The sequence below is a fragment of the Protopterus annectens genome, chromosome 1.part2 (assembly GCF_019279795.1).
Source record: "Protopterus annectens isolate FY-2018-M chromosome 1.part2, PAN1.0, whole genome shotgun sequence".
In the NCBI taxonomy this organism is placed as follows: domain Eukaryota; kingdom Metazoa; phylum Chordata; order Ceratodontiformes; family Protopteridae; genus Protopterus; species Protopterus annectens.
Genome location: NC_056727.1, coordinates 926,617,935 through 926,639,385, shown reverse-complemented (window position 1 = coordinate 926,639,385; position 21,451 = coordinate 926,617,935). Strand labels below are relative to the sequence as shown.

At 37.3% G+C, this 21,451-nt stretch overlaps 1 protein-coding gene across 1 annotated transcript in view; it reads right to left on the bottom strand.

Annotated features, from left to right (window-relative positions):
- Nucleotides 1-21,451, bottom strand: part of LOC122792423 (CSC1-like protein 1) — a 740,103-nt gene that overhangs the window by 643,373 nt on the left and 75,279 nt on the right. Inside the window, exon 2 of the mRNA XM_044060212.1 lies at nt 17,773-17,881. Within this exon, the coding sequence (XP_043916147.1) occupies nt 17,773-17,881 (109 nt within the window). The remainder of the gene's footprint in view (nt 1-17,772; nt 17,882-21,451) is intronic.

Sequence of the window (21,451 nt, the reverse complement as noted above, 5' to 3'; positions counted from 1 at the left end):
TTCAGAGAGGGGTCTATAGAGCACAGTTTCCTTTGCTGCCAAAAGGGGAAAATGGATATTGCGTGACCATCCCATCTCTGTTTTTTTGACTGATTTGTTCAAGACACTGAGATCCAAGATCGTCTCCAGTCCAGGCTCTCGAACACATGCATGACCCCCTCAGCACCGCACCCCTGTCAGGCAGGCCAGAAGAACCCCTCGCTAACCCCCGAGCACCCGGCAGTGGGCCCCGGAGGCAGGTCCGACAGGCCTCGGCGCGGGCACACCGAGGGAGAGGGGAGGAGGGGGTCGACAAGGGGTCCCACCGCCTCACCACCGAGCCCCGACGTCCGGGGGAAGTCCGGCCGAGAGAAAGAAGAAAGAGGACGACGACGAGCCCGAGAAGCAATTGTCTCGTCTGGCCCCACGGTCCAGCTCTCCGACATTTACACGCTCAACTCAAAAAAAAGAAGGAGGAAAGAAAGAGATGGACCGGGGCAGGGCACCGACTGATGAGGGCTCTCTGAAGCTCTGGGCTAGCCTCGGGACTCTTAGTATCACTCCACCACTCTCTGAAAGCCGCGATCGGACAGCCTCGGCGACCCAGAGGAATGAGGACTTTGGCCCGCGTTCACAGCAGGGGAGATCCTGGAGCGAATGAAGCGGAGCCAGAGAAGGTGACCTAGACCTGCTCCATTAAAATTGCATAGCAAGGAGAAGGAGCCGGAAACAGTGGCAACTCTGACACAGGCAATGTTGTGGAGTGATGGGCTAATGATTTCCCATATGAAACTGCAACAGATGATGCAGGATGCAGCTGAAGAGAACATGTCACAGGAAAACAGTCTGGAACATTATGTAGAATGCCCACAATAAACAGCAAAGAATGTGCCCACAGTTTAGAAGAAAATGATATAAGGGAAGAGTTGTTTGATTTACACTTTACAGAATTAAAAGTCATCCTAACCCCTCCAGCTAAAATTGCCATAGCTCACTCTCACCTTCTCTCAACACTTCTGTACACATCTCCCCTATACTCTTTAATATAAACAAGACTGTACTTAAACTCTCAACCTGCTATAACTACATTGCCAGGTTTGTCACTGGGCTGCCTTTTTGGACACATCACTGCATCAATCTTAACCAGCTTGGGTGGCTTGAACTACCCAGTCTAATTCAGTATAACCAACTGATCATGGCTTATAAAATCCTTTATAATCCAGATAATACTCCTGCACTTAAAAATCTCATCACCCCCTATCACAATCCGCGACTGCTTAGATCTTCTAACAGACTAATTCAGACAAGCAAAATTAACAATGCAGCTGGTGACTCTCTCTTTGCAAACTCTGTAGGCAGATCCTGGAACTCACTTCCAGCTGACATTACTTTACTCTCCTCCCTAGGTCAATTTAAAACTAGACTCAAACAACATCTGGCACTAAACTGGCTATTTCATTGTATCAAGCCTGGCTAACTCTCTTCTAGATTGTGTAAAATCTATCAATCAGCTACTGTTCGAATTACCCCTGGCTTTCACCAGGGTTTAACTCTAACATGTGGAACATGTTTATTATTGTTTGCTGATGTACTCTGTCAAAATTATACTTGTAACATGTTTTTAATGTTTCTGTTTACCTTGGAGATTTTCACCCAGGCCTCCGTTGAAAATGGACATGCATCCAGTCAGACTATCCCGGTCAACAAATGCAAAATAAAATAAATAAATTTAACACAGATGGAAAGACATATTAAGATCAATGAAACAGATTACAGAAAATAAAAAAGACCCCAAATTCTAGAAGTCTGGTAAAACAGATGACCACAGTAAGACTACCAACAGAAATTCATGTGATATAACAGAAGTACACTAGGATATATTACTGTACAGCTAAATTAATGACATATAAAGTCTTACTACAAAAATGCTGGGCAATAAGGGAAAGGAAGGGAAGAAATAAAATGCCATCACAGAACCACTGGGTAGAGAAAGATATAAAGGAGTTAAGATAAGAAGTGTCACTGTTAGAAGAGTATAGAAGAGGAAACAGATAAACAAAAATGCTTAAAAATCTGTAAGTGATAAAAGCAATGCACAGTTATTAGAACAGACTGGGATCTGTCGTACACTATTGCAAATAATAAACAAAAAATATCATCCAAGGCAGAAAAACTTAGAAGATATGCAGATAAACCTAAAGAAAAAGTAAAAAATAAGCAATTCATTGATCACCCCAAGAAGTTTTATACAGAATTGGGGAAAAAAAGCACCAGGAATAGAACCACCACCAAAAGAAGAAGACAGACACGCATTTGGAGAAATATCAGTGAAGACCCTGTGGAACATAAAGATGCGGAATAGATAGAAGAAGTAAAAGAAACAGTAGAAGTTCAAATGCACAGGATATGAACTGGGATGAAGTAATGGCAAGAGAAATTGAAAAAGAAAGAAAGAAAGAAAAGCTCCTAAATGGAGAACCAGGCCCAGATGCAGTACCTAACTTCTAGCTAAAAGTATTAACATTTTTACATGAAGATATAGCATTGAGTAAGAATTCCTAATATGCATATTCTCAACAGACAACAACCTGGTTAACAATAGGAAAAATGATACTCCTCAAGAGTGAACCTGTAAGCCATCTTAAAACCTACAGACCAATAATTTGCCTTCAGAGAATGTACAAACAATATATTGCAATTTATGCTGACAGAGTTTATAGTTATTTAGAAGAAAACTCAATCATGGCCATAGAACAAAGGGGTAACAAAAGATCATTTGTTGCTAAAGTCATAATGGAGAATTGTTAAAAGGGGAAGAATCTAAGTAAGGCATGGCTAGATTTCTAAAATGCATCTGGCAGCATCACACATTCATGGATAAAAGAGTGCCTTCAGATGTATAAAATACATGTTACATTATTATCCCAGGGATAAAAATTCAAAGGGGATAGTCCAGGGTGATTCTTGGTCACCTCTCTTATTTTGTCTTGCCCTAAAGCCATTAATTATTTTTAATTAACAGATTAAGTCTTGGTTACAAACGGTTTCCAGAAAACAAACTTGCTTTAAGATTTCTCATCCAATTTTTATGGATGACTTAAAATTATATAGTTCATCAAATGAGGAGTTGAAAGCAAAACTGCAAGTGGTTAAAACTTTCCCAGATGACAAAAAAATGACATCTGGTCTTGATAAATGTGTGAAACCAAAGTTTAAAATAGGAAAGCTTCAGTACCAAGAAAATATCAATCTAGGCCAGGAATGTGATTTAAAGGAACTTAAGCAGGAAGGTGTGTAAAGTATTTGGGAAATGAAGGATCTACAATAAAACATCAACAAATATGAATAAAACTCAGTATGGAATACTTCAGAAAACAAAAATATTGAAAACAGCCCTGAAATCTAGAATAAAGTCCAAGTTATAATCCAATATACTCTGTTTTAACTTACAGTTTTGGTGAGATTGACTAGCCCCAATAGGTATTAGATCAGCTGGACAGAAAAACAAAACAAAAAAAATGCTTCACGCTTATCAAATGATACATAAAAATCAGTCTATACCAAGATTATATAACCTTTGCTCAGGAGGAGGTGTCAGAAGATTGAATTTTCAGAAAGTTGAACCTCATTTGGTCACGACCATATGATCGACTTTTCAAAAAATCAAATGAGACAAAAGAATCTACATTTTTACAGGGGGGCAAGCCCCTCAGTGCCCCACACCCCATGTATATTATATATACCAACTCTGAGATAGCACTACAGTGGGGAAGATGGTAAATACTCCAAACCCCAGAGTGTTCTAAAGTTTTAAGCAGATTCTTCAAACTAATTGTGCCAAAAGCTTTCTCTACGTTATGAATAATTACTGTTAATTTTCTTTAATATTTGTATAGTCCAATAACTGAATTATTCCCTTTGTGTTAAATTTGTGGTAATTTAGTAATTATAAATCCATTTTGGTCTTTATGAATTAGGACTTCCATTATGTTCATTAGTCAATTTGGCTGTAACTGAAATGCATTAGCAAGAAAGATATCAGATGACAATGTTTTTGGAAGAATGTGAGAAACTTGAGGGAATAATGATAGATAGGGGTTATCCTAACAACTTCTTAAGTTGTAATTTTTGTAAATATTTTTTACATTGGTAAAAACCGAAGAACTCTAAACAAAAAAAAATTACAACTATGACAAACAAAGATACAGAGAACAATAATTTGTTTAGACACACAGCTATTTGGACAAGTTTGAGAGATTTAGATTTGCAGGTTTGGATGTAGTGTTTGCAACCTAAGGGGAGGTGACTGGGAGACCCTAACTGAATATAGGGAGGCAGGCTATAAAGTATGTCTTCATGAGGCAACCCAACCATACCTTATGTGTAAATTCATGAGCAGCAAAACTTTAGAACAGGTATTGGTTTATTGGTTTAACAAGTTTTGGGTAGAAATATTTTATAAAGACAGTGTGTCTATGGTATGTGCTTTAATTTATGGAGTGTGTTCAGCATTCATGAATTAAGTAAATTAATGTACACAGTGGATAGTAAACATTTTTGTACATTCATACAGTTTTATACACATTATCATTTCAAGTTCAAGGTGATTTAATTAAAAATATATGTATGTGTATACATAGATTTGTGCAGCTGGTTTTGACCACTCATTTGTACTGACCAGCTTTAGTTTATGAAGTATAGTTTTGATTTTAAGATGGACAGGTTGTTGTTGCAATGCATTTTATATTTTATTTTTCGTTTTAGTCTTGTTCTGTTCAACAAGTTGTTTTTATAGGACACAGAACTTGCTATGTATTTTCATAATGTAATGATTTTATTTATGGAAATGAATTGTCAGTCTATATGGTCTTAAAGGACCCTTTAGGTTAACCTGTTTAGATTTTACAGAAGTGATATATCATTATTCTATTTCCTGTCATGTGACTGAAGTCTTGTACAAAAAGTGTGTTTATGGATGTTGCAGATACATTCTGATGAAGTCTGAAATTTACAGCAGACAAAAAACTTCATTCTATTTGTTGACTTGTGGCTTTGAATTAAATTTTACTTTTTAGACTTCTGTATGGTGTTCCTGAGTCAATTTGTAGTGGATATTTTTGGATTACTGGTATAATTAAAACAAAACAGTTATAATCAATATTAAGTAAAAAAAACAGGCCTATAAGAAGAAATTAAACATTTTCTTTACCTTATTTGATGAATGAAGACATCAAAGAAAATCTCCAAGATTGAAGAATCTGCTTACTAGTATGTATTAATCAGTACAGTCTATTAATCAAGGGTATGCTGTTGGAGATGAACATCTTACAGACTTCTGGAATAATTCTATCAAGACTTGGGAGCTTTCTGGAGACTTCAAAGATGGCTGCACATTCGGCAACAGCTTAATTCTAGCTCCCTCAGTGTGAAAACAGAAAGTCAGCAGAAAAGGCCAGTGGACTTTTGTTTCTGGGTAAATTTCAGTAACTGTCTATTAAGAGCAGCACTGCCAGGAAAAAAGAAATACAGAGGAACTGAAAGAAAATCATCTACAAAATGTGAGGACAAAACATTGACTAGGAAAATGTCAGCAGCTGTTCAGCAAAAAGCATTGCAAGCTCCAGACATGACCTCCAGTAAACTAGAGGAAAGTATAAGACAACTGCACACACACCTGTTTAAAAAAATGAAACACTGATGGAATATATAAACACAAACAACAAAAGGCTGGAAAAAATGGAAGAAGCTTTACACAGATATTCAGATGAGGTGATAAAACTGCAAAGATCAGAAATCGAAATCAAGAAAAGGCTGGGTGAATATGAGACAGCTCAAGAAGAAAGGTTTAAAAAAAAAATAATAGAATTAGAGGACAGAGCACAGAGAAAACCAGAGAAGATGGAAGAAACAGACTATTAATTGTATGAAAGCACAAATAAACAGCTGGACTGGTATTCCACAGCAGGAGTTGTTAGCTGAAAGGGCACATTGTACATTGTGTGTATGCTCCAAATCTGGCTATAAGAAAGCAACCTAGACCTTTAATAGTAAAGATGCAATTCTACCAGTAGCAGGAGTTAATTCTGACAAAACTGTGGCAGAAGGACAAAGTATTAAACGTGGGAGACCGCAGAATGTTTGTGGAGAATGATTACTCATTGTACACCAGGTAGAAGAGTAAATTTATTCCACTATTCAGGGAATATTTTCAAGAAGCAGGTGTAAGACTGAAACTGGTGTAACAAGCTATCTTCACGATATTCTTCCCTGAAGGGACAAAATAATTTTTTGATGAGGTACATATTAGGGAAAAAATACAAAAGTTTGTCTAACAAAAAGTGAGCTGTGAAACAGAAGGAGATTCTGCTTTCTGTTCTTCTGGTAATAAAGACCAGAGAGACTGTGCCAGTGAAATATTTTCCAATGTTTTAATGGTAAATGCTGAAGAGAAGGAAGGGAGGGAGTATGAGAGATAGCTAGAAGAATCGAGAGTATGTTGGAAATGAAGCACAGACTGGATTTGGGAGATGAAGATGAACAGGAATAAAACCAGTAACTTGGACATTGACAAAAGTGGGATAAGAAAGCAATAATTATATTTGTGAAATATGACAGAAAAAGAAAGCCTGGAAATATTGGACTATATTTGACTTGTGGGGGACTCTAAAGCATATGTCCTACTTCATGTCATTAATGTTCAGAAAAATACTTAGGGAAGGGGAAGAGGAGGGAGAAAGTTAACTGTAAGAGAAACAAAATACTTTCTTAAAAGTACTATTTTTACAGTGCATGATTTTCTTTGCATGCCATGAAGTAAAGTTTTCTTGGTTATTCTTAAGTGTAATGGGGATACTATTATAACGTGGTGCTCCTGCTTATTTTCTTTTCTCTTCCCTCTTTCTCTTTGTTCACCTTTAAGAAATGTAGGCACTGCAATGTAAAAAAAAAAAAAAAAAAAACAAAAGAAAAGTCTGGTTAAAACAGCATAATAAAGGAAACGTTAATGTGCTTTTTTCATTTTGTACTGTGGGGTGACTCAATTGTGGCCCTCGGCTTGATCTAGTAACAAGTTTTAAGAGAAAGCAAGTAAATGAAAAAGAATATTGAATATTATAGGGCCTTTTTTTCTAGCAAATAAATGTATGCTTAGTAGCAATTCTGCATCTGGTCCTCATGTCCCCATAGAGATGATCTGATAAAGAGAAATTGGCTAGGAGATGATATTCTCTAAAAGCATTCAGGTGTTTTCCCAGCTGGGACAACTATAAAGATAAGACAAACCCAGCCAGCACTTAACAGAAGCACAGGCTGCACCATGAATCTTAGCATGGATAACCTTTCTATTAGGTTAACTCAAGTTGGAAAGTGTGGCTGTCAGTTTGGGACATTTATTCCTATTAGGAGGGTAAAACCTCAATATTTAAAGATGTACATAGTTTTGTATGTTAGTGCTATGTTGATAGGTTTTAGAGGGGGTAGTGTGTGTGTGTGTGTGTGTGTGTGTGTGTGTGTGTGAGAGTGTGTGTGTGTGAGAGTGTGTGTGTGTGAGAGTGTGTGTGTGTGTGTGTGTGAGAGTGTGTGTGTGTTTTTGTTTGAGGGCTTTCAATAAAACAAAGTTTTGTAAGATGAGACATAGGCTCAAATGTATATAACAAGAAACAAATGTATAAAAGATTAACCTGCCAAACAGTGTATGCATGTAACAAAAAGCTGGAACTAGACATTCAGCAAAAAAGCTGGTATACGTAAAAGGCAGAAATAACTACTTTTTTAAAATGATGCTTGCTGTATTATCTTTAAATGTCAATGGTCTCACAGATAAATACAAAAAGAGCAGTGAATTATATTAAAAATGTGGAGTGCAAACAGGTATGCTACAGGAGACATACTTGGAAAGAATGAACATGTGAATTTCATTAAGGGTTTTAGGATGGTTATTCAGCAGAATACCTGGGACAAAGGAAAAGATGAGTATTTATATTAATTGCAAGAAGAGTTCCAATAGTGACAGAGGAGGATAAAAAAAGATAACAGTAAATTTGTAGTACTAAGGTACTACTCGTGCAGAGGAGAATTACATTGACATGCATTTATATTCCACCTAAAACTGCTATAATGGAGCTCAAGAAAATTCTGGGAGAAATACTCAGCTTTCAGCAAGGATTATTATTTATAGCTAGAGAATGGAATTTGATTTGCAGCAGTGAAGATGTGTCTGAGGGGTCCAGAAGACAAAGTATAACAAAGGAGGGTAGACTTTTGAAGAAATTTATGAAAATATTTGGCATGGAAGATGTGAATTCAGTACTAAGAATTAGGAGTGAATTTACATATTACTTCCCAAAATACTAAAAAACTGGGCTAGGCTAGACAGAATTTACATTTCACAGGAAATGTGTGCATTTAATGTGATGGTCTTGATATGCGCCCAATAACTCTTTCAGATCATGCACCAATAATAACTAAAATAAAAACACATGGTAATGAAAGAAAAATGAGACACTGGCACTTTCCCACCTATCTGCTGAAAAGGGAGGAATTTAAGGAATGGGTATTGGAAATTATTCAGGAGCTATTACAGAAGACAGACATTTTTTTTCTGAAAATATAGGATAGGGAGTGGGATAAAATTAAAGTGGAGTTTAAAAAAAGGTGGAAATAAAACAAAGGGAGATATGGTTAAGAATTGACAAGTATTATTTAGAGGGAGTGACAAATGTTAAAGGTATTACATAAGGGGGGAATCTCACAGAAGAAGAAGAGGAGCAACTGCAGAATGTTAAACAGGAAATAAGGGATTACCTCCGCAATATGCATGAGTTTAGAAAGACTGTTGTTAAGCAACTGCTTTTTGATAACACTTGAGCACAAACACTTTTAGCACAACAACTCAGGTAACAGAAAGTAGAAAAAGACCATCATCAAGCTTAGGGAGCCTATAACAAGGAAGTTAACAAGTGATGCTGTAGCAGTATTAGAAATATTTTGAAAATTCATTGAAAGTCTGTATAAAGCAGAGAAATAGGGAAATCAAGAAAAGGTACAAATGGAAATATTTATGGAAGAATTAAATATGCCAAGGTTAGAGGTAGATGAGGCTCAATTACTACCAGTTAGAAAAGCAGGACAGGAGATAAAAATGGTGATATATAGCCAATGTACAGGAAAGACCCAGGAAAAATGGTATTCCTGTGGAAGTTTGGAAGCTAGGAGGGGAAACTAAACAATCTGGAAGGTTTGGTTTAACAGTATTTTAAGAGGAGAAGAAATACCAACATTCTGGAAGAAAGCATGGGTAGCTGTAACACCTAAACAGGGTAAAGATCCATCAGATCCATCTTCACACAGACCATTCAATACTAAATCATGACTATAAAGTGTTTATGTCTACAATGGCTAAAAGAATGGCAAAACTGATGCCAGAATTGACAGATACGGATTGATATTGTTTTGTACAGAGTAGGCAAACATTTGACAAAATTAACACAACACTGATGATCCACAGGCAAACACAATGTAAGAAAATATCACTGTTGGTAGGTCTTGATGGAGAGAGAGCATCTGGCAGAGTAAGTTGGGACTTTATGAAGAGGGCAATGGAAGCATTTCCATTCCCTGATAAAATTATAAGGTTGTTTAGGAAGATGCATTAGGGATCTGAGGTGAAAATTAAAGTGGGCGGGGTCCTCTCTGATAATTTCTGCTTGAGCAAAGGAGCCGGGCAAGGGAGTCCTCTTTCCCCTTTGTTATTTGCATTATATTTAAAACCATTGGAAAAGAAAATAAGGGACTTGGAAATTCAAGGATACAATTGGTATGGTAGTCAAGAAAAGCTGTCTGTGCAGATATTTTATATGTGACAAAACCAAAAAAGGACATTACAGTATTGTGGAACATTTTGAAACCGTTACAAAACTTTTCTGGATAAAAAATTAATGAAGCTAAAACAAACAAAGACAATAGTGGTAAATTATGCACCAACACATGAACTGGTTCAGTAATAGCTATATTTATGGAGACATGACAAAATGAAGTATTTAGGGAGCATGGATCAAAAATGTTTCTGCTGTGGCGGTTAAGGATATGTGGGAAGAGACAAAACAAAAGAAGATACAAAAACTGAGAAAATGGAAGCTCTGTTATATGGATATGGATAGTAAGATACAAGCAGTTAAAATGTTTTTAGTCCCTTTAGCCTTATACATAGGTTAGGCATATTTTTATCAACCAGAGGAGAAGTTGTGGATCGCATTTAATAAAGAGCCAAAGGATTTTATCTAAGAGGGAAAGACAGCAAGAGTCAAGTGGGATAAGGTGATTCTTTCAATAGAAGAAGGCGGACTGGGTTTATCCAATTTGAAGGGGTATTTCAGAGCAATAGTTAAGGCTCATATATATACCCATGCATAAAACTAGAATTCAAAGTGGAAGAGATGATGATGAAATGGGGGGGGGGGGCTCAAGAAACAAGGACAGACTGGGATTTTGGATGCAGACCTTTAAGGAGAATAATAATCATGCAGAATACTATATTCATAAAATAACAGAAAGTATTCTAAGAATTAAGCCAACACGGGAATGGAGAAAGGAGGTTTTGCCAATAGAGCATAAACAATTAGGGATATAGACAATAGGCATGAGGGGGCTGGAACCGACTGGAGAAAACTGGCAAAGGAAGCAAAATATTGCAAGCAAACAACTAGAGAGGGAAATATAACAGAATGGGAAGAAACTAAGAATTTATTTGGACTGCAGGTTAGAGATTGCCTTCCCTATTAAGGACTGTTAGAGTACAGGCAAAGAAAAAAAATAGAGAGGTCCTAAACGAAAGACTAGCAGTGATAGAGTTTTTAGTAGAATCGATAACAAGCTGCCATTAAGAAAGGAGTACTTAGTATAGTATATAAAATATTGCATAATAACTATAAGAATAAATCAGAGGAGGTTAAGAAAGGGATTGGAAAGAGAGTGGATATGCAATTCACAAAAACAATGGTGGATATATGTATGTCTCCCAAAAATGCAACATGATCTAGAAAATTTAGGATTTTTGCTTGGAAATGTTTCCATAGATATTTTTGTACCCCAAGTAGACTCCAGAGAATTTTTTCTCAGGAAGACAGCAAATGTTGCAGGTGTGTTGGGGAAGAAAGATGTAATTGGGAAGATATTTTCTGGGAGTGTAATGAGTTGGCAGACTTTAAAGGTTCCCTGCTGACTACTGTGTCAGAGATGCTGGGTGAGCGAATTGATGTAACTAGGGAAATGGCTTATGAGCTATGATACATAATCAGAATTGCCTAGACCTAGTAAGGCCTTGCCAAGTCTAATTATGGTGGCTGCCAAAAACACAGTTACTAGAAAATGGAAAACAAACTTTAAACCAACTGTACTAGAAGTAGTGACTATATTAAACTGAAACAAAACAACTGGAATTGGGGTTTTTAGAAAAGGATAGGAGTAAATTATATAGGAAAAAATGGAAACTGTGGGAAGAATACATGCAGGGGAGGAATGACATTTAAAAGAATGCAGTTCTTGAAATGAGCTATGTAATGTTTGACAGACAGTGATTGGGTAGATAAGTGATGCATAATGTTTGCAACTAGAATTATGCCAATATGGTTTGTGATGTAAAATGTTTGCAACTGGGATTGTGTTACTATGGTTTGTTTTCATTTATATATATGTACGATTGTCTATGTCATAAGTGATAATTTAATAAGCTGTTTCTTGTTTAAATAAGACTTGCAGCTTTCTGTAAGTTAATTATTTTTATTTGTTCTTTTATCTTCCCAGTTGTTATAGGTTTAATTATTTAATGATCTTGCTTGTCATTCAACTTATCTTTATTATCCTTTAAATATGTTTCAGTATGCATCTTATTGAAAATGTCATGATTTTGTCTCATTTTATCATTATCTCTACATCTTAGAACTTCAACAGCTGTAGCTTCTTTACCTGAAAATGCATCATGAAGAGTCTCAGTACAAGTAATTCGTTAAATCACTTTACATCGTAAGATGCTCGAAATGTCATTAATTACAAATTTTTTATTTGTTAAAGCTATTATTTGTTTAGTCTCAATTACTTCTAGTTAACTTTTGCCATTTCTTTGTAAATTTAATTTAGCTAAATGAGGTCTGTGTCTCATTTAATTATGAATTGCAATGTTTTACCTTTTTGATACCAAAATTAATCTCATTTAAGTGAGATTTGACAAAATCCCACAAAATTTTATCATTAACATTTCCATTACCAGTAATTGATATAAATTATTTTATTACTTTCATTAAATTCTATTTCAAGTCTTCTAATTTAGTCATATATGATGGAATTCTTGAAACAGCAGATAAACTCCTTACATTCATTTCCAAATCTAAGGAAATTTCATTATGATTTGAAAAAGGTTGTATTAGATTTACATCTTTTTTTGTGCTGCACATCCAAAGATATACATGTTCTGTTGATTCCTGTGTTCCAAAGACATATAAAGAATGCTTCCAGTAGGTTTAGTACTTTTACATACATACATAAAAATATTTCAGGTACAGGCAATAATACATTTCTAGGCTGCCAATATACCAAAACAGTCATTCTCATAATAAGTGTCCAGGTTGATTTGAAACATCTAAACGAGTGCTTGCTTTAATAAAAGTTGTAGTCTATTCCAGGCAGCTACTCTCTGAGGGAACCAGTGACTACAGCTGTCATTCCTATATAATCTTCTACACAGTCTGTCTGATAATTCTCAACAACTCTGATAATCTCAAACATTCTCAGAGATACCAGTTTCTAAATGCTCTACATACCTGTTTTAGCAACCAAGTTGTCAGAAAGTTAACGTGCTTTCTCAATTTTTTTCTGGGATGCCACAGATTCTAATGTTTTTTTCTTTATGTCATATTTTCAAAGTTATCTACTTTCTCAAGTACAGATTGTTTTAATAAAAATGATTTTGTCTTTCAATGTCATTAAGCTCTTCTTTCCCATTTATTTGCAAGCTCTGTTGTTTCACAATGTCTCTAATCAAGTCTATCTGTTCTTAGCAATCCTTCTTTACCGCATCAATTTTCATGTCAGGTATGTCCATTTTTGCAGAAAGATCTTAGCTATTTAGAAAGATTTTAGAGCTGCTTTTTTAACAGAGGAATCTTTAGAGTTTGGTTTCAGATGAGTCATTCTTCTGTCTTTTTCCACTGACTCCTTTGAATGTCTGACAGGAGCATTAATATAATGACATTTTTCCTTGATAAACTTCTTAAGCCTTCTTTTCTAGATAAACTCTCTTGCTATGTCTTCCTGACTGGAAGATTTTGAAGACAATTCTGTCAATTACAGGAGCTGTTAACTGTTTAAACATTTCTGCCACCCCCATCAATCTGTAGTCATTTTGTTACTTACACCTTGCCCTTTTTTTTACTGCTTACTATTAATTGGTATGCCACTTAGTAATGTCATCCCTCCAGAAAATGTCAGTACACCACAAACAGCTACGATATGTTATATGAAGTATACAACAAAAGCTCTAAAAATGCATAGATGTCATCCCATCTGCCTTAAAAATTAGCTTTAGTTATTACTTCATTGACATTACACCACCTTTGTCTACAACAGCCCTAATAGCAAAACTTGAGGATACCTTGCCCTGTTACAAAATTGCTTAGCCTACTGGCCAGGGCAACAACGTTGATCTACCTTCTAATTTTAAGAAATAAAAGGCCAAATAATCAACTTACTTTTGGGCATTCTTCTATCATCATAAACACCTTGTTTAAAAGGTGAACTAAACTGCTCCACCAAGTTCTTAGAAGCCATTCATTTTTACAGACTAACAACTCCTTATAGCATAAGTGAAACCCCCTAAGCAGAATGGCAGTAAAACAGAACTTAAGGGATGAAGCAGTTAGTGTTGCACAAAGCTATTACTGACAGCAGGTAAAATTATTCTTTACCTTCTTGCATTGCCTCCATAAATCAAAATTTTTCTGAGGTCTTTTTGTTTCTGTTTTCAGTCATCCAAAGGCCTCTAGACTCAAAGCCTGATATCGGGGACACCAGTATGTAATCCTTGGACCTGACAATAACAGCTTGCCAGAAGTTATTTTGTTGAAAAAATGGTTCCAGTGTGAAAACAAATTTCCTTTAAAAGAAACTTTGAGTATCAACACAGGACATGGACCACATTTTAAAGAAAGCAGGCCTTAATACCACCAACCTTGTAGCTGTGTTCACATGTTCGACACTTTCCAAAGCAATAGTTAAAGGGGATCATCTCACAAATTTCGAACATGGGAATATTTCATTAAATGGACTCTGCTTCCAATAATTTGGTGTGGAATGTCATACCTCTAGCAGCCTACGCACATCCTACAATCCACAGCATTTTCTGAAAAATAAACTTAAAAAGTATAATGCAAACAAATGTAAATATTTTGTGAAGCTATCAAAACTGTACAAACAGCAATGTTATCAGTAAGAAGTATTTGTTACAATGATAACAGTCACTGCATTTGTTGTCTTTTCATAAATACTATAATATATTTTAATGCACACATACCCTAAATTATATTTTTTGTTAAAACTTTCACTATCAAGTTGTTGCATCTCGGAAACTGTTAGAACATCTTTGCTAACCAAATATAAGCTTTCATATGACAACAAGAAATTCCTCTAGGAGTGCATTTTTACTGAGATATTTACAGAAATATGAAAACATATACTTAATTGCATAACTACCAATACAAACAGCACTGAATATCTCACAAGATACGTAACCTACACATCAAGTATCAAAGACCGTTTTCTTCAACTACATCTAAGGTTTCATCTGATGCCATGCAACAGTTTCTCACTTGTTTTTGAAGTATTAAGTACTTATGAATATATTGTTTTTTTTTTTCATAATTACTTACAAACAACTAACAATATCTCAGGTATAGTGAGATATAAACAGACATTGGCAATGAATAATCCTGTCTCACCCACAGTATATCATACCATTCCTCTTATTTACATGCAGGGCTCTCAGTTACAAAAATATAAAAAGTGACAAAACAGTGATTAATTTATCTATTGCATGACATCCTAGATTAACAATCTTAGTGTCATTCTGTTAACTCCTTGCACTTTCTGATATTGCCTATTACCAGTTGGTAAGTCACTGTTAAAAAGGTCTGGACATCAAGTTCACACCCACAGCTCCGTATGAAGTATACAGAAAGGCGTTATAGACTTGAATGAGTTAACTCATTACAGCGTAGTGATACTTCAAGTGTTTCTGCAGTTATGTCATACATATACCACTGGGCATCAAATATTGCTTGCTCATATTTGCATTAATAATTCCTAAACCATGCTGCATATATGGTATTAGAAGATTTCATCTTAAAGATTACATGATAGCAAAAAAAACTACATAGATACTTACCATCTGTCTAGTGCAGTTAAAATATATTGATTTGTTTACTATAATTCTACTGTAATAGTTTTCATACTTCCCTAAATATTTCAACAATCGTGGCAGAGAGAATTGCTTAGCCTCATATGAAAGCTCACAGGTATATTAAGAAAATGGTGTTGGCAGTATATGCACTGCTTGAATTGTTATTGAGCTATCATAAGCGGTTTATAAAACATTACAAAACTTAATATTTACTGTCTTTATTATGGCTTATAAAATCCAGTTTGACACATAATTGAATGAATAATATTTTGTGATGAACAGTTTGCAATTTACCACTTTCGTGTTAACACCAACGGTTCCAGAGATATGAATATTTTTGAACTGTGAGGCACGAACGTCATTTGTGAAAGGCTCAAGCCACAAACCCACTGGATGTTAAGTGCATTAACTGAAAACAGCTTAATCACAGGAAGTTCTTCTCCTTCAGCATTTTAACCTGATTAGCTTTGTGTGCACTGAGAAATGCAGATATGAATACAGGTCCAGTGAAACCTGACTCAGAAACTTTGTGGGACAGCCTTTCACATCAGCCCTGCAGGGTTTAAGTCCAATTTTCCTTGCTCCTAGCATGCAGGAGGTTGAAAGAAGCCAACTTGGAGGGGGGTGGAGGGTGGAAAAGAGTGGATGATACTGGCTTACACACCTCGGGACAAGGAATACAAGAGAGCTACTGTACTAGGAGTGAAACTTGATGGAGGCCATATGAACAGGCTGCCAGATTTAAAATGACCTAGTAGAGGGCAGCATTGAAAAAAAAATGAAAATGCACACTGTGGAGTGACACTCATGAAGGGAAGGACATCAGGGATACAGAACAAACAAATATTCAGCAGTAGTACATAATGAAGAGCAGGCAAAAGACTCTCACCTCCCCATCCAAACACTACTAGAAATGAATTTCCCAACACCACACAGACTGCTATGGTAGGAAGGATGTAGAATGGGTCAGTTAGGGGACAGGAGGGCTAGATGGTTGGAAGATGGTACTAAAAAAACACAATTCTCACCTTCTAAAAGAAGCCAGAGAAACTGTTCCAGTAATGTTTGGAAAAATGCATCTCAGGTAGGGTTGCCACCTTTTCAAATGCCCAAAATGGGACATTTTTGGTACGAACGACAGATTTTGCAGGCCGAAACATACCCATGGCCAGTACAAAGGACAAAACTTCACTTTTTTGCCTAAATAAAAGCTTACTCTTGTAGCATTTTAGCTGCTTATTCTGTTTTGCATAACATTTAGGTGTTTCAGATGGGTTTCAGATACAGAATAACTGTTTTATGCACCTATTACATAAAATATAGGAAATAATTTTGTCCTAAAATCTCAGGACATTTGCCATTTTTACAAATTTTTTGCAGGATACAACTGCCCAAAGAGGGACTGTCCCTTGCAAAGTGGGACAGGTAGTAACCCTAATCTCAGGGTCTCTAATTTGTATTTAGTAGTGCTCTGAATACAAAAATGTTTTTCTGTCAGAAATAGACAAATTACTGTGCGCTGTAATTGCTTGGAAAAGAGTATCTGTGTCATTTTCACTTGTGTGCTCAGAATGAAAAGTGAAACAACTTTAGCAAAGTTAACTGACACAAGGACATTTTGTACCTAATCAATTACTATAACCATTCCTCTTTCATGTCACACTGTACCTTGCTTTGTATAATTACTGTACTAAGTAGAGTTACTTTGTATAATTAAATGGTGATCACCAGCTAGGTTTTTAGTAAATGTACTCCATTATTTTCAGAAATCACTGGAAATAACCTTTACTGCGGTGGTGGTGCTGCGGTAGCTTTGTCGCCTCATAGCAAGACGTTGTCCCGTTCTATTCTCAGCTAGAGTGTCTTCTGTGTGGAGGCATACGTGAATGGGGCGTGCCTTCGTTGAAGGTTGTGGTCAGGGCTGGTAACCCGGTACGTAAAAATCCACTACCAATCATTAGCGGACCAGAGTTCCGCTGTGGCGACCCCTAACCGGGAAAAGCCGAAAGATACAAACAAACTGGAAATAACCTTTATACTGTCCAGGATAACTTCTCTTGTTGAAGATTAAAACTATATAGACATACAAACAGCACAGAAGAAAAACAAACTAAAGTAGAAAATTAAGGAACATTCTTACATACTTAAAAATCAGTTTGTTTAAAACATCCACCTATGAGAAATCATTCTGAAGCAAGTAAAGAACAAGAAATCAAGCCATACAAAAGGTATAAATGCCACCATTTCTTAAACTTCTATGATGTAGCAGCTAATGAAACAGACTGCAACTCCTAACTTTTTTCTCTGAATTTTATGGCAAAAGTGATCAGTTTTTTTAGGGAACTTACTAAACTTCTGGCACGATGATTTACTCGTGAAATATGATGTTTCATGATGCCAACTGTGACAATCAAGTAGGTGACTGCAAACACAGTATGAAGCCAAACAAGATCATTGCTGTGGAAGAGAAAAGCAACAGTAAAATAATGCACCTTAAAATAAGCCATTCTTAGCAAAAGTACTAATGTAGTCATATTTTAATGAAAGATGCTCAAAAAAAAAAAGAAAGACTTCCAGCAACCCATAGTCTAACAGAAAACGCACACTGAAGACTCAGTTTAGAAAAATCATTTACAGTACTGCACTCTGCCACAAGTATTTCTGCACCTGTGTGCGCTTACTAATATTTTCATATGTGTGTGCGTGTGTGTGTGTATATATATATATATATATATATATATATATATATATATATATATATGTATATATCAAGACAGATGTTAATGCAAACTTTGCTAGAAAACACAGAAAAAATCACTGTAGAAAAAAAAAAGATATCTTTACTACAGTCAGTAGGTAGAAGTATTTCTCTACAGACATTTACTTCTACATAGGTACACATTTAAACACATACTTTACTGAAAAACATTGGAGAATTGCTACATATAAAGCAATTACACTTCTGTGAGATGGACACTGGTTGTGTGAGTTGGTATATGCCACATAACAATGAACCTACATATACAGGTGGAATAAAAAATATATGATATGGATTATGCATATACTTTACTATAGATTGATTCACAGCAAACAAACCACTTCTGGCATAAATGAGCAATTTGTTCTGAGTGTCATTTTACTGTTATGAAAGAATAAAAAGAGACACGAGTGCTTGCAACACAAACTCTTCTAACTGAGGTCAGATCAATCAGTAAAGCTGTCTTCCAACTATGAAACTTTAGGGAAGCACTAGCTACAGGTTAAAATGGAGGTAAACTTAGCTTCTCCAAAACAAAAGTAAGATTCCAGGATGTAGAGACCAGTTTACTAGGTGGTCTCATGTTAAAAACCCCTTTCAAAAATTGTTTTACGTAGAGAGAAGGGGAGATGCAATGGCAAACAAGCTGAAATGTCTGAAGGATGTACTCTGAAAGAAGTATAAGACAGGTCAGATTTGAGATGTAGTGATTACCAGAGGAGCCCCTGAGTGACCTGGGTTCTCATCTCTGCCTATGACACCAAGAAGAAACTCTTTCACTTGGCTACATATGATTTACTAGAAGCAGGTTTTCTAGTCAGTTTTAGTATCTGTTACACATCCTCTGTAAAGATGTCTGAATGGAATCAAAAACTTCTCATCCAAAGTCAGGTATATATTTAGAATGTTGGTGTGGATAAAAAAATTCCTTGTCCTGTATAAGGTGGCTCACTCTGAGGACGTTTTGGAAAATTGCCCCTGGCCAGGTGCATGAGAAGGGAGAAAGTACAGTTGTGTACACTTACCATAAGTGTAGATATTAGAGTGTATTCACTGTTGCAGTCATCACCTGTGGGTTGTCCCTGCTGTGATAGCCCTCAGCTGGCCCGAATACCAGAGTCAATGTTTTTCTGCGTCACCTGCTGACGCCTGAAGACTGACGTCAGGTCGTCAGTGTTATAAAGCAAGGCAGCTGACGCCATTACATCAGTTTTTCTTTCCCTAACCAAACAGCCTCAGGAGATAAGACACAGAAGACATAGTGGTGAATAACCACCCCAAGAAGCTTATGTCTCCCAAAATAAAGATTTAAGGGGGAAGGAGGGAGGAAAACCAGGATTGCATCAGTGAATACACTCAAACATCTACATTTACGGTAAGTGTGCACAACTGTACTATGTTCTTCGTGTTTCACTGTTGTGATCATCACCTGTGGGAAGATTCCCAAAGCTGAAGAGAGGGGTGATGGATAGTGAAGAGACCTAGGCAGGGGTAACGAGGCCCTGCAGAACTGCAGATGCAAACCCTGCCCTAGCCTTGGAGAAAAGAGGAAGGTGATGATGCTTTCTGAAGGTATGGACAGAGGGCCAGGTGGCATCTTCCAAGATGTCCCTGGTGGGGACTCCTCTGATGAATGCTGTGGAAGTGGAGGCTGCCCTAGTGGAATAGGTGTGAACAGACTTAGGGGGAGGTTTCCCATGCAATCTGTAGCAGAAATGGATACAGTGTGATATCCATTTAAAAAGGGTGTCTGCTTGGAGATGGTCTTCCCCTCTGCCCCTACGGGAAAACTGACAAGAAGTTGGTCTGTTTTTCTGAAGGGTTTAGTAAGGTCCGGGTAGTATCTAAGCTGCCTGTGCATGTCCAGGGAGTGCAGAATTCTTTCCCCTTTGTTTTGAGGGTTGAAGAGGAAGAAGGTAGGCAGATGAATGGCCTGGCTGAGAGTAAAGGAGGGGTTAGTCCTAAGGGACACCATGTCTACATGGAAATGATGAAGGGCTCAATGGCCATCAGTGCCTGCAGTTCAGAAACCCTTCTGGCTGAAGTGATGGCCAGCAAAAAGGCAGTCTTCCAAGAGAGGAATTTCAGTTCTGCTGAGGCAGCAGGTTCAAAGGGGGTAGGGTCAGTTTTTCAAGAACAAAATTAAGGTCTCAGGCTGGTGTGGGAGGCCTTCTGGGAGGCCTAATGTTAGAAGCCCCTCTGAGGAATTGCTTAATCAAAGGGTGAGAGAACAATGGCTGGTCTGTGTTAAACTGAGCAGAAAATGGCTGAAGCATTAATCTTAAATGAAGAGAAGGAGAGACCACTATTTAGCAACTCCGCTAGATATTCCAGGATGAGAGGGATAGTAGGTAGGGATGAACTGGCCCCGCTGGCCTGGCACCAGAGCAGAATCTTTTCCATTTTCCTGCGTAAGATCTTCTGGTTCATGGCCTTCTGGCCTCTGTGAGAATGTCCAGCACCTGTTTGCTTAGCAGGGGCCCTTCCCTTACCTTGGGAGTAGCAGCCATGCTGATAACTTGAGAGTCTGCAAGTCTGGGTGCAGCATTTCCCCCCCCTTGCTTGAGTCAAGATGTTTCGGATCTGTGGAAGCTGCCAGGGTGGATGAAATGTGAGGCTGCGCAGCAGAGGGTACCAGTGTTGCCTGGGCCAATCTGGAGCAATGAGGATGGCCTTGGGCCCCTCCTCCCTGATATTGAGGAGTACCTTGGAAACAAGAGGAAGGGTGGGGAGACGTACACAAAGAGGGAGTTCCAAGGTAAGGTAAAGACATCCACTTTCCATGCTAGGTGGTGAAATTCCTTGGTGAAAAATTTCTTTAGCTGATGATTGAGGTGTGAAGCAAATAGGTCTGCCTCTGGGTTTCCCCACACTTTAGGACTCTGTGGAATATTTTTCCATGGAGCTGTCATTCGTGGGGGTCCACAATGTGTCTGCTTAAGTGGTCTGACAGGGTGTTGTTGATTCCTGGAGGTATTGGGCTATAAGACGTAATCCCATGGATGAGGCCGTCAGCAGGCTAGCCTGCACAGGGGGGTAAGATTGAGTCCCCTCTCTGTTTGTTAATGTTCCACATTACTGCGGTGTTGTCTGTTTTGACAAGGAGAACCCCTGGCCAGAGATGAGGCTGGAAGGAAGTCAGAGCCTTCTGTAGTGCAAGCATTTCCTTTTGGCTGATGTGTAAGGGAAGGTGTTGGGCATCCCAAAGGCCTGTACCCTAGGTGGGCACCCCAGGTGACTTCTGAAGTGTTGGTGGTGAGGGTCTGGCC